Source organism: Prosopis cineraria, unplaced genomic scaffold (assembly GCF_029017545.1).
Source record: "Prosopis cineraria cultivar Desert tree isolate PC_DT_omini unplaced genomic scaffold, ASM2901754v1 PC5, whole genome shotgun sequence".
In the NCBI taxonomy this organism is placed as follows: Eukaryota; Viridiplantae; Streptophyta; class Magnoliopsida; order Fabales; family Fabaceae; genus Prosopis; species Prosopis cineraria.
The window spans coordinates 40,442,015-40,455,131 of record NW_026555336.1 but is presented as its reverse complement, the minus strand read 5'-3'; the positions used below and the strand labels follow the sequence as shown (position 1 = coordinate 40,455,131).

Here is a 13,117-nt window from a genome sequence, read left to right as displayed (position 1 = left end):
TACATGCAAAGGATGTCGTGATCGTGGTAAGAAATTTTCCCACAATGGCAACAACTCCAATCTTCTTGTGGTCTTTTAATGGTTGTTCACATGTACGCTCGCATTGCACAAAATTTAGGGAATTGTTCTCTCCAATTTTATATTTCTTGTTTAAAAAGCGCCCCTATACATATACATATATATATATATATATGCATTAATTATGGAAATAATACAATTACGTGCGCCACAAGCTTATGCAGGAAGCTAATTAATGATCCTAGATTTAACCGAACGAATGGACCTAAAAAATAGATGTCTAGCAATGGCAAAAAGAAAAATTCTCGACGTTGTGCAATTGAACATGGCAGAAAACTAAAGTAAGAATTAATTAAGGAGGATAAAGAAGCAAGAGTAGCTAAGTGAATTGAGGCAAATGTCTCTATCAAAGTAGTTATGCTTATCTGACAACCACTATGGAGAGTATGTGCCTCCATGATTTCTCTTGCCAATCCTATGAACATGATATTCATAACGAAAAAGAAATCTATCAATAATGATGACCATAGACATCAATATGTTCACCAGATCAGTTAAAATATTTTGGAAATGCAGTGAAAAACTTAACCTAACTCTTGCATCATCGATCATAGCTAGCCAGCTACCAGCTGCATTCTCTTGACTTGTTTTTGAAATGGATTGAATAATTTCTTAATTAATTAAAAAGTATAATTAGGATTTTGGGCAGAAAATGTCAAGTGAGGGAGGAATATGTTCCTAGGATTAGAATTGAGGGAAGAAAAATTATAGAACGATTTTGTCTTGACTGAGAAATTCTTCATGGTTTAGAAGAAGAATGAGATAATGTGTAAGTACGTGCGTAGTTAAATGGAGTGATGATGAGACACGATTAAAATTGTGTGGGGGGAAGGACCTCCAACTTTAGAGTGTGGTCCTCGTGGGTATATGCAGCCTCATCAACATATATAGTCAACCAAGCTTCTATCTTCTTTTTCTCTACCCGTATGTGAGACAGCAAGGACAATAGTTTGAAACGAATTTAAAGTTTGAAAAGCATTTAAAACTATTTCAAATTTATGACATTAATTTGGAAACTTGGCTTTATTTCTTTGTGACTTGACTTGAACAGACTACTTCTGAAGGCTTGTAAATCCTTGCAAAACAGTTCAGGCTAAAGTTGTAGCAGCACTAAATTAGTTTGGATTAGCTGAAACAATGAAGGGTGGATTTAAACCCTTTTTTTAGCAAGGGGGAAAATCCAATATAACCTGTCCTTGTGTTGGATAAGGGCGCAGGAGTTTGTTGGGCCTTTTTTTTAGGTTGAAATGGGCCAAGGGTCCAATATGGCTCGTGAGGAAGATGGATTGTACCCAAATCGACAGGATAAGCCCATACTTCACCGCCACATGTTTGAGAGTTTTGTCCAAAAGAAAAGCCATCTGATCTGCTTCGTGGCAATCGGCAGTACTTTTTTATCTGTGAAAGATACTTTTCTTGTTAAAGATTTCCGAAGGCCTCCAATTTTTTCCAACTTGTCGTTTTGATCTCCCACACGCTCTCTCTCATTTCAATTCAAATATTTTCTCGATTTAATGATGCAAATTAACCAACGAAACGAGGAATAGCCGCATTCACTATTCAGTATTCACTAATCATTATTATTGAAGGCAGCTTTATCATCTGACGCATTCGTTATGCTCAGATACATGAGCGAGTGACCAGGGGACTGGGTAAATAATTGCTCTGAATCCAAATATCCTAATCCTAATTGTTAAGAACAAGGCCAGATCACGTGGGCCCACTTTAAAACTAACAGAGTTGGGTTGAACTGGATTCTATGGAATGTGGGACACTCGAATGCATGATGGCTTCCAAAATTAATTAAGAATATATCCTCTTTTTTTTGTTCAATGGTTAAGATGCTTGCTAAAGCTCAAAGTTTTGTTGGATCAAAATTCCAAAACCAACCCATCAAGCAATTCTCCCTCCCTTTCGTAAAGCCAAAAACACTGATCTGTGTATAAGAACCTTAAAACACCACACCCCACCATACCAGAATCACCATTCGAAAGTCCTAAATATTTCCACAATCTCTGTTTGCCATAATGGATATGGACAGGGTTGTGTACAGTCGTCGTGCCTCTCGCATTACCATTTTTGCTCAATTGTTTGGGATCCTCGCCATCATCCTCCTGCTCATCTGGCTGCTGCATTTTCGCGAGGGGATTGAGTATGATTCTTTCAACGGATACCGAGTCTTCAACGTACGTAACTATATACAGATAACCATTCTCTTACCTACATATTCTTCTTCTTCTTTTTAACCCAACTGTTGATCTTCGTCAAAATCTCACGCAGGTCCACCCTCTTCTGATGTTCATGGGTTATATCTTCATGTCGGGTCAAGGTATGCATAACAGTAGTCTTGATGATCAGCATCTATCTTGTCCGCGTATACATATGATCATTGTCTTGAACTGGCACTTATACATGTTTAAGAAAGTAATTAAGCAGCACGGGTAGTAAAACATTTTGTGCGTGTGAGCAGCAATGATGGCGTACCATACGATACCGAGCGAGAGGTCAACCCAGAAGTTCATGCACATGTTGCTCCACTTGATTGCTTTCGTGCTGGGAATCGTTGGTTTATGCGCCGTGTTCAAGTTCCACGACATGGCCCACCTGGAGAATGTGTTCAGCCTCCATTCTTGGATTGGCATCGGCACTTTCTCCTTGTATGGCTTGCAGGTATAGACACACTACATCATGATCAGAAGAAACACATGCATATGCATAAATTAAATTAATATTAATTATATGTGGGGTGGATGATGCAGTGGGTTGTTGGATTCTTGACGTTCATGGGAAGAGCTCAGGAGGAAACGAAGATGAGAGTGGCTCCGTGGCACATAGCAGGTGGGAGAGCTCTGCTGTACATGAGCATATGTGCTGCTCTCACGGGTTTGATGGAGAAGTACACTTTCTTAAGCTTGAACCACATCCTGCGATACGGCGAAGGACGTTTGATGAACTTCACGGGTCTCGCTATTCTCTTGTTCGGTGTTTTTGTTGATCTCAGTGTTGCCCTTGCCCACTATGTCTGAACTCTCAACACGCCCTGTCCTCCTTCCTCTTCTTGCTCTTCACTCCTCCTCCCCCCCCCCTCTCTCTATATATACATTTATGTATTTATATTTCCTTTTCAACTCTTTCAATTCATTTTGTAATCATTCTCATATTCATTTCCTCTCAATAATAACATGGTGTGTATAAATATTTTTTTAGCACATTCCTTCTAAAAACGTGTTGAATTTTTTTCCCTTTTGATATTGATGAAATCAATCTGAATTACGAAAAATCTCCTTAACATTGCATAGATGTGGGAATGGGTTCGGGTGCTCATTGCGCCATGCTGTTTATCACTATAATGAAATCTGAATCATTTAAATTTTGATTTAAATAGTCTAAATTTAAAATATTATTATATATTATATTTATTAAAATAAAAATATATAAAAATTATAAAATAATTTAAAAAATTTTTTATTTTAAATATGGTCTAGATTTAATTTAAAGAGGCCAATTTAATATTATAATTTTTATAATTGATATATATATTGACTATTTAGATATATTCTGCACACGCCAGATTAGTATTAAATTAAATCTAGACTATACAAAGTATATTTAAATAATTAATATATAATAATTATGAAAATTTTAATATTAAATTTGATCATTTAAATTAAATTTAGATCATATTAAAAATAAAAAAATTATTAAAATTATTTTATAATTTTTATTTTAATAAATATAAAAATAAAAATATACAATAATTATTTAAATCTGAATCATTTATGTTAAAATTTAAATGATTTAGATTTCATCATTGATGAACATCATGGTACCCAAACCCGGACCCATAGAAGCGACGATCCTGCGGCGTATATTTATATTAATAATTCGAGAATACACTTGTGAAGAAAAATGATAAGGGACTTCTTGTCTGGCACATCTGGCCATCCAAAGCAACGATAAATAATTAATTGCACAAACTTCCCCCTCATGATGCTTCGACTTTTACTTTCTTCGGCCAACCAAAGTTTGCAGTACTCTCGGAAGAAAACAACAACAACAACAATAATAGTAAACACAAGGGACGCGAAATTGTTAAAAACAAGTATGGAGATTGAAGACCCTCCCTCATTCGATCATCTATCCATCAGAGAGTGACGAAGTTTGATCGTGTGAATTGGACTCGGAATCAATGAACTCGGTCATTTATTCTCTGATAAAATCATGGTGACGAAGGGAATAACTGAACCTAAGAAAATGCTTCATTTCATTGTACTTGTCACCAATGTAGCAGCCGGCCGGACGTACGACGTCGGTTCTTCCGGTGTTGTTTGTTTCTTTCTGCTTTTAGCTGCTGTTTTATTTATAAGGCTTCTCCTTAGCCAAAACCACCGTCATTTATCAGCACAAGCACTCCTTCATTCGCTTCAATCCTCCAAAAATGCCTCATAGTTACCAACTATACGCATTTCCGGTCACCATATTTGCCCACTTGTTGTTCATCGCTGTCGCCACTCTTGTGCTCATTTGGCTTCTCAAATTCCGCGAAGGCGTCGCTGTCAATTTCTCTAACAAGTCCGAGATCCTCAACGTCATCTTCTTCTTCATCAACAGTTGTACTGCGACTTTGTTTGACAAGTACTCTTGTCCTGATTCTTTTCTCTCTTTCTCTGCAGCTTCATACTCTTATGATGATGATTGGGTTTGTTTTGGTTGGAGGAGAAGGTAAGCTGCATCATCCCTCATCATTTATCGTTGATCCTCGCAAGTCTCTATATACATATATATACGGATCTAACTGACAACATAATATGGGTTGAAAAGCTGTAATAGTACACAAGGCGTTTGAAGTAAAAAGCAGATCAGTGAAGGTGGTGCACCTGCTGCTGCATCTGATAGCTCTAGCATCTGGAATTTTCGGAGTTATCTTAGTTTTCAAGGCTGAGGTGCATCCTCATCACATGGTCACCTTACACTCATGGCTCGGCATGATTGCCATCTGCTCTTTCGGATTGCAGGTACAGTGCATATTTCCATCGCTTACTATATTTTAGCTTCCATCATATTTTAAAAGTGGCATGCGTATTATTAATCATTGTTTTTGTGACAGTATATGTTGGCGTTCTGCACGTATTTCTTCCCGAGAGCAGAAATGTCGACGAGAGCTTCACTTAAGCCGTGGCACAGGTTGATTGGGATGGTCATATTCCTGCTAGCAGCGTGCACGGCAGAGACGGGCATTGTTCAACGCTTTCAGTTTCTGGAACTTGGTCGCAACCGAGAGGCTCTCATCCTCAATTTCTCTGGTCTCTTGCTATTCCTGTTTGCTGTCAGTGTTGGCCTCTCTGTTATTCTCCCCAGATACCACTGATCAAAACAATGAATCCCCAGATTCATCCCTTAATCCACAATTCATCGGGCAAGGGGTCTCAATGCCTTTCACACTTAATTCCACACACACCTGATTAAATTCCAACTTCTCCTTTGTCATGCTGTTTTCATTGAAGGGGATCTCCAAGAAAAAGCACAAAAACCTTATTTTGTCCTTCAGAAGTGTAACATTACTGGTTTAATTCAAGTTTTCTCAACATAATTAGAAGCCAAAGTGATAACTTTGCGGGTATCGAATATTTTACTGTTGTAATAAACTACGGGTGTTGAGTTGCAAAATACTTAAAAAAAAAAAGGTCAACATAAAATTTTCACCAAATAAAACAAATGATTTAGTTTTGAGACATGAGAGGAAGTTAGGCTTTTTTTATTGAAAACCTTTTCAATATAAGAATAATCAACCAAAAGAATTGTTAAAAAGGACTTGCTATTTTGATTAAAAAAAATTCTAGAAAATAATTCATAGAAAATGCGATAGCAGCGAAGAATTGCATTTCTTCATGATGAAAGGCCAAAAATACTTCTCAACTTTGTCCACAAGTGCATTCAATATCTTTAAGTGAATAAAAATGCAAGAATTATTCATGAACTTGTTATAATAAGTGGAATAGTACCCATTTTGTTAAATTTAACTAATATCTATTAATTTGACCATTAAAAAAAAAGAAATAAACATAAAGTGTAAAAATACTCAAAAAGTTTTTTTATAGGAGCTTTTGGTATATTAAAGTCAACAATAATGATTTATGTATATCTATTAACTTTATAAAAGATGTCATAAAGCTAAGCTCAACTTTAACAACTCAAACTCATTTATGCTGATCTAAATTTCTGAATTATTACACATTATTTTATTTTATTTTTTATATTAAAAAATAAAATTTTTAATTTTTATCTAATTTTAATTTTATTTTATTAAACAACAAATAATTTAGGTATTTAGATTAAGCTCGTTCGGATTCAGGTTTGGCTCATATTTTTTTTAGCTCATTTAGACAACTGGAATAAACTCAAAGTAAAAAAAAAAAAAATTCCCAATCTTAGTTCAAAGATTTTTTAAGCTTATTTGGACTGACCTATTGAGATTAACCTAAAGTATTGGCTCCAACATTTTCCAATTAGTTAAAACAACTTGAGATTGACCATAAAGTTTTAAAAATAGAATTCAACAGATCGATAAAGACTAACCTATTTTATAAAATTAATGGATACTCATGCATCGTTATTGTTGATTTTAGAATACCAAAAACTCATAAATTTATAGGTATTTTTTCATGTTATGTTTGTTTCCATTTTTTAATGATTAATATTGACGTATATTAGTCAAATTTAATGAAATGAGAATTATTTCACTCATTATAACAAGTTTATAAATGCATCTTTATTCATTTAAAATTATTGGGTAGTCTTAAAGAAAAAAGTTAATAAATATTTTTGCCCATTAACCTTTTCTTTAAACCAGGTGCCAATTGGATTTCCTAGTAGCATTTATCACTAATGGATTAGGTGCAATATCAGAGCCCAAGAGATAAACATAAATACGTCACCGCATATCAAAGTCAAATTAGGGATCAAGCACTCAAAAAATATAAGGGCATGTTTGAAAATTTTTTTTAAGAATAGTTTTCTGTTTATTAGAATAAGAAAACAAAAAAAAAATTATTTGGTAATGTATTTTTAAAAAGTGTTTTGGAGAATAAAAAAATAAAATATTGTTCTGGAGAATAGAAAAATGAAAATAATTTTTAGGTATTTTATAATTATTGTTTTGAAGAATAAGAAAGAATGAAAAAAATATTTATTTTTATTATTTTTTTATTTTCGGAACATGTTCTACAGAATATCAATTCTTAAAACAATAAAATAAAAACAGTTTCAAATAGCCCCTAATACTCTCTCCATCCTCAATTATAAACTATTTTTAAATAAAATTTTACATACCAATACACCTCATTAAATATCCTCAACAACCTTATCTTTCGAAAACAAAAATATAAACTTTTAAAAATACTCATCACTTAATATATTAAAAAGAGAAGGAATATAAATTAATTATAAAAAGAGAAAGGATAATATTAAAATTGATGTATTTAATAAAATTTTAATTTACTTAAAATATCTTATATTTTAACATAATTTTTTTTAAAAAAATATTTTATAATTTAAGACAGAAGTAGTATAATACAAAAGGAGCAAATTATGAGGCGCTGAAGTTGGACTGATTCGGTAGATGTCACTAACATTTACAGAAAAAAAAAAACAAAAACAAAAACAAAAAGAATTGCCACGTATAAGTTTCCGATGCCTAATCATCAAATTCAGGAAATGGGAAGAAAATGCTCGGTTTCAGAAGGCACTTGATTAAATAAATCCCCTAATTAAGTGATCACTATCTTTTTCTTCTTTAAGCTCCACCCACAAGGTTAAAAAACTTTGTCTAATAGTCCCCAAAGAAATACCACACGCACCTATCCAGTGCTGAATAGAAACAGATCTTAATCAATCCGGTGGCGGTAATAAAAGTTCACAGAACCCTTTAGACATAAACATTGATTTTACTGAAGTCTTGAGCAGTTAATCAGAGACGGAATTATTAAAAATAGCAAGCATTTAGAGAACAGATTACAAATGGTTTTTACTTACAGAGGGCAATAATGTGCGCGTCACAATTCATAGGAGATAATATTACATCGAGTGTGAGCAGTGAGTAGAGAAAGACGGCAAGACAACAAGCAACTGCAAAATATCAGATGCCAGGAAACTTACCCTATCCAAACACCTAGGCTCCCTTACATTACAGTAAGAGCACAACTCACATTGGGCTCTCAGTATGTGAGGAAAAATGATGGATTAATTAAGCACTACCGGTATTCAAATTTATCAACCAAAAACAACTTATTCTAGCAAGAAACAGACATGATTCAAATGGCACCGTATCAATAAATTACACCCAATTTAGCACATTCTTAAAAATAAATTATTCAGGTAAGAAGTTAAACCCATTGCTGCTTTGTTGCCTCCATCCTCTCCAGCAAACCAGCAATCTCAGCTTGCATTCTCATTTTCATTTTGAAGTAATCACAATGAGAACTTTCCAAGACTTTCAATTCCTCCAATTTCTTCCTCCGAGTTTCCTCAGTCTCTTGCAGAGAGAGCTTGGCGAGCCTTTCTGCGTACTCTTCTTCCATCTGTGCCGTTTTTGTCCTTATCATCCTCTGGAAACCTTCAGCTTCTCTCCGGGCTTCATCTGCCTTGCTTTGGAACATTCTGGCTTCTGCTTCCTTTATCCTCACAATGCTCTCCAAGCTATCAAGACCACCTTTTCTTAACAGAGCTCCCAACTGGAAATCACTCTCACTTTTCAATTCACTTAAGATGGAAGCTTTGAGATCTTTCTGATGAAGATCATTTGACAGAACATCACATTGTGACCTCGAAAAGCTTGAATTATAAGTATATTTTGACATTAGAGAATTAGATTGTGAAAGAGATGTTGCTTCCTTCCCAAGATTAGCTTGAGATGCTGACAAATCCTTTGAAGATATACCAGAAGAAGGAAAGTCTGACGCGCCATCTGCATCTGAAAATCAGAAATTTCTTCAAACAGTAAATGTCAAATATTATCAGTATCTAGCTAAAATCAAACAGGCATTTCCATCACATAAACTTAGCAAGAATAATGAAATTCCAATGGGAGCTAATGGTGAGGGTGGATGGGGATGGGATCAGAAGAAAACTTGTCATTTACTAATTTAAAATCAAATCAACTCAAAACAAGTTAATAAAGGTTAGATTGGAATTTTTAAACTTGCAAGTTTTTTCCCTTCGACTTCCTAAAATCATTGCGTATGCAAACAAAGGGAAGATAGTTCCGTTCTACTCCATCCCTTCCCTTCGCATGCCATCCCCTCTGCTTCCTAACTTATTTGTAAGAATGGCCCAACATAAAGTAGAAAGAGGCCATTAATGCTCTTTTTTACCAGGAAATTTATAAACAGTCCAAGGCTTAACATTTATCAATGATGCCCTTCAATTGCATATATAGCAATTATTCTTTGGAATTTCCCCCTGTATAACATAACCATGACACCAAGTTATTTTCCCTTCCATTTTCCTCCTAATTTTTTCCTGTTATTGTTATTTCTAAGTAATGATAATTAGTTATGATGACACTGACGACCATTGACAGTAATTTATAGTCTTAAAGACGTGTATATAACAGACAGTTGTGGAGGCTCATCTAAATTTCTTCTTATGAATGTCACATCCTGTTTGCTCCAGGCCCAGTTTTACCCAATGGCCCCGTGTCCCATAAGAATGACCATTGAAAATCTATGCCACCAAACTCAAGTAGAGATCTCTCCGGATCACAAAAACTTTTGTTTATAATAATCTTTTATCATTTTCCTGCCAGTTTTATCATCAAACCAAAGCAACCTGAGAATTCTGTTGCCACCAATTTTCTGACTGAAACATGCATTCAGAAAGCAAGCTATTCATCAATAGTATAGCTTTCCCTCCTCCAAGGCGACACAGTCCTCTCTGCTGTATAACTTATACCAAATGACAATAATATGGGCCGTTACTTATAAGTCACGCCAAAGAATAACAGGTGTGATGAGACCTTTAATATCATGCAGTGAAACGACATGTTTTTTGGCAATTAACTCAACAACTAAAATGGATCAGTCTTAAATATTTGGCGAGAATAAGCAGATTACGACATGTTCAAAGTGCATGATCCACATTAAAATGCTGTATGGCGTGAATAACACAAAACTTAAATGAACATTACATAAATTAAATATGAAAGAGTAAAGACCTCCAGAGACTTACAGTTGAAAAATTGTAGGATGTAATTGCAGGCATCTAAAGGAGACACCATTTTGGTTTGAAGCTGAAAGAGCATGTCATCAGTTTTGACACGCAATTCCTTCCCTTTGCGATCTTCACTTCCTTTGAAAATCCTCCTTACACAGTCAAGCTCTTTCACCAGGGTTTCAAGACCCCAATCCTTTGCACAACATATGAACACATCTCTAACAAAGCCAAACATTTCTGAAGCATGTCCACAACCACTGCAATGAAACTGCATCTCAGTGGTCCCTGAAGGCCCTTTTAAGCTAGGCCCAGGTTTGATAAGATTCCTCTTAATGCCACAGGCAGCATGGCACCAGTGGGAACAAACATCACAACCAACCCAACTGCAAGTGTTGCTTGCACAATCAAAATTCAGACAGACAGGACACATGCAAGAACTGCAAAATCCCTTATTTCCGGAACAAATCTTGCAGTCACAGTCATCAACAGGCAGCAAGTTCCTACAGTTCATATTTCTACATCTCATTTGCAAGAAAATCTCTAACATCTCAGAGAAGTGGACTTTGCCAGATAAGAAGCTTGCAAGCCCCATCTTGACAGCAACTAAAATCTCAAGTTGCTCCTTGCGGCACTTCAAAAGAGTCTCCTTGGTAAGGTCAGATCTCCGCTCAAGGTGATTTTGGAGGCTGACCAATTCCTCTTTCTTCTCGGGCATCTCAATGAGTTTCTTTAAGTATTCCTTAGTCGATGCAATCACTTCATCAGTAAGCTCCTGAAACGTCACAGCCATAGTTGGGACAGACTCCGACACGATCTCTCTGAGAATTTTCTCTGGTCTAGAAAGCCTCCTTACTTTCCCACAATCTAAACCTTCCAATGCTCTCAGATTCTCAGAATTCCTTCCTCTTGAGTCCCCTGAGTGAGCTTCAAATCTTGGCCTGGCAGGCAATTCCGACGGGAAAAAAGAATGGTTATCTGAACTTGTAGTTTTATACTGACTATTATTACCCTGCATGATTGAATTAAACCCACCACCACCATGATTAGACAAGGCAACCCCATCTCCTATTGGCTTGAACCGACTATGAACTGATCCATTTGTCCCTTCCCCGCAGTTCCAGATATGATCTTCTTTGCTAACTGAATAATCAAAATCTGTAGAATTACGGGTAAGTGAGCAGCTTGGATTGTGCGAGAAGGGATGAGAATACGAGTACGATAGAGAAGCGGCAGCATAATCGTTTGAATACGCAGTCGCTGTCGGTTTGCTAGGCTTTGGCCTCACCGGCTGATCACCGTTTTGCAGGGCGTTTGACGCCGTGAGAGAAAGAGAGACATCAGGCAAGGCAAGGGAGAGATTAAGCGTCTCCAGCTTCGGCTTCTTGTCCTTATTTTCCCTTTCAACCCCTTCTTCAACCGATCGCTTCGAAGAATTCTCCCTGGTTTCGCTCAAATTCAGAAAATCCCGTTCGACCCATTTCTCGTCCTGATTCGAATTCTCCAAGACGATAACTTCTTTACCTTTGCAACTGATCTTTTCCAAGGAACTCAGCAAGCTTTTACCAGGAATCTCCTTATCACAGAGGTAGCTGAGGGTTAGCTCTTGTAAGCCCGAAATCCCAACTTTAGAGGGTTTCAATAGAATTCCATCCCCACCCTCCTGCAAATCCTTCAGAAAATACGCACCCTTTTCTGGATAACCTAATTTGTCCTCAGGGTTCTCCTCGGCACGGTCAAAATTGGGTTTTGAAAGCTTGCTCCGAGAGTTCTCCCCGTCAGAGTCAAGACCATTCGGAAGATCTTTCCCTCCAATCATGGCTGAGGCAACCAACCAGAGATAGAGAGAGAGAAGCTTGCCACAGAGAGACAGAGCAAGAAAGAACCAAAGGATAATTCGGAAAATGAACGGGGAATCTGAGGCAGTGGGTGGGCTCCGGAGGATCGATTCCTCAAGAAGCCATAGCTCTGGTCTGCAACGGCAGGATTTACACGCCAAAAACAAAAGAAAGCATTGCTTATTTTCAGAAAGGGTTGGGTTTACAGTCTTAGCCCTGTGAAAAGGACAGAATTGCTGAATTGGACCACTTTGACTGTAACTTTCTTCTCCACCAGCTCACAGAAACGACCGGGTCTACAACCTTTTGATCCTCCTCCGCTTGAATCCTTTTTTTTTTTTTTTTTGTTTTGGGTCTTAAAAGAGGGTCAGATGCACCTTAGCTGGAAAACAAATATCCATGCGTTTCAACTTTTATCCTTTCATTTATGGTAGCATTCAAAATATTCGGGCATCAAATATCTGTCATTATTACTTTTTTTTTAATATATCTTTTAATCCTTACATTTTATTCTTACTTTTACTACAAATTTTTAAATTTTTTTAATATTTTAAATCTTTATATTTTATTTATTTATAAATTTATAATATTAAAAAATAAAAATATAAGAACGTAGAGCACAGAAAAAGCTGAAAGATCTATAATAAAATATAAAAATCAAAAATATATTTTTTTCTTTTTTTAATCCCAAAAGAACGGAAAATATCTGTCGTTGTTACTACTTGATTTGAAAGTTAAAAAAAAAAATCATCAAAAAAATAGTAATGGCTTTTCCCACATTCTGTTGTAGACTCCCTCAGTAAAGAATACACGGACACTTTTCATTACCTTTACTGGGATTAAGAAAAATAATTAAAAATTATTTTGTATTATTAAATGGGTAAAAACAATATCATTACTTTTCATAATTACCCTCCAATTAAAACCAATCTATCTCAATTATCTTTGTTACTATTTTTTTATATAACCTCTCTTTACAATAGACTCATCTGGTC

At 35.8% G+C, this 13,117-nt stretch overlaps 3 protein-coding genes across 3 annotated transcripts; 2 read left to right on the top strand and 1 right to left on the bottom strand.

Moving 5' to 3' along the window:
* Positions 1-2,046: 2,046 nt before the first annotated feature.
* LOC129312150 (probable transmembrane ascorbate ferrireductase 3) lies at positions 2,047-3,274 on the top strand. The gene is made up of 4 exons (XM_054954761.1): positions 2,047-2,264; positions 2,359-2,407; positions 2,549-2,748; positions 2,838-3,274. The coding sequence occupies exons 1-4, from the start codon at positions 2,106-2,108 to the stop codon at positions 3,102-3,104; spliced, it is 675 nt and encodes a 224-aa protein (XP_054810736.1). The 5' UTR covers positions 2,047-2,105; the 3' UTR covers positions 3,105-3,274.
* Positions 3,275-4,469: 1,195 nt separating this feature from the next.
* LOC129310620 (probable ascorbate-specific transmembrane electron transporter 1) lies at positions 4,470-5,649 on the top strand. The gene is made up of 4 exons (XM_054952516.1): positions 4,470-4,666; positions 4,752-4,800; positions 4,900-5,093; positions 5,186-5,649. Exons 1-4 carry the CDS (start codon positions 4,517-4,519, stop codon positions 5,444-5,446), a joined length of 654 nt encoding a protein of 217 aa, XP_054808491.1. The 5' UTR covers positions 4,470-4,516; the 3' UTR covers positions 5,447-5,649.
* Positions 5,650-8,056: 2,407 nt separating this feature from the next.
* On the bottom strand, positions 8,057-12,284 carry LOC129311248 (protein OBERON 3). Its single transcript, XM_054953401.1, has 2 exons — positions 10,303-12,284; positions 8,057-9,046 (listed from the first exon to the last, which is right to left on the bottom strand). The coding sequence occupies exons 1-2, from the start codon at positions 12,101-12,103 to the stop codon at positions 8,460-8,462; spliced, it is 2,388 nt and encodes a 795-aa protein (XP_054809376.1). The 5' UTR covers positions 12,104-12,284; the 3' UTR covers positions 8,057-8,459.
* Positions 12,285-13,117: the final 833 nt, after the last annotated feature.

Bases quoted from the DNA above. Each gene is read 5' to 3' on its own strand.
- LOC129312150 (XM_054954761.1), top strand. From the start codon at position 2,106: ATGGATATGGACAGGGTTGTGTACAGTCGTCGTGCCTCTCGCATTACC. The intron at 2,265-2,358 runs GTACGTAACTAT...AATCTCACGCAG, and splicing joins ACGGATACCGAGTCTTCAAC to GTCCACCCTCTTCTGATGTT. The intron at 2,749-2,837 runs GTATAGACACAC...TGGATGATGCAG, and splicing joins TCTCCTTGTATGGCTTGCAG to TGGGTTGTTGGATTCTTGAC.
- LOC129311248 (XM_054953401.1), bottom strand. From the start codon at position 12,103: ATGATTGGAGGGAAAGATCTTCCGAATGGTCTTGACTCTGACGGGGAG. The intron at 9,047-10,302 runs GTAAGTCTCTGG...TCTGATTTTCAG, and splicing joins CATCCTACAATTTTTCAACT to ATGCAGATGGCGCGTCAGAC.
- LOC129310620 (XM_054952516.1), top strand. From the start codon at position 4,517: ATGCCTCATAGTTACCAACTATACGCATTTCCGGTCACCATATTTGCC. The intron at 4,667-4,751 runs GTCATCTTCTTC...CTTTCTCTGCAG, and splicing joins ACAAGTCCGAGATCCTCAAC to CTTCATACTCTTATGATGAT. The intron at 4,801-4,899 runs GTAAGCTGCATC...TGGGTTGAAAAG, and splicing joins TGTTTTGGTTGGAGGAGAAG to CTGTAATAGTACACAAGGCG.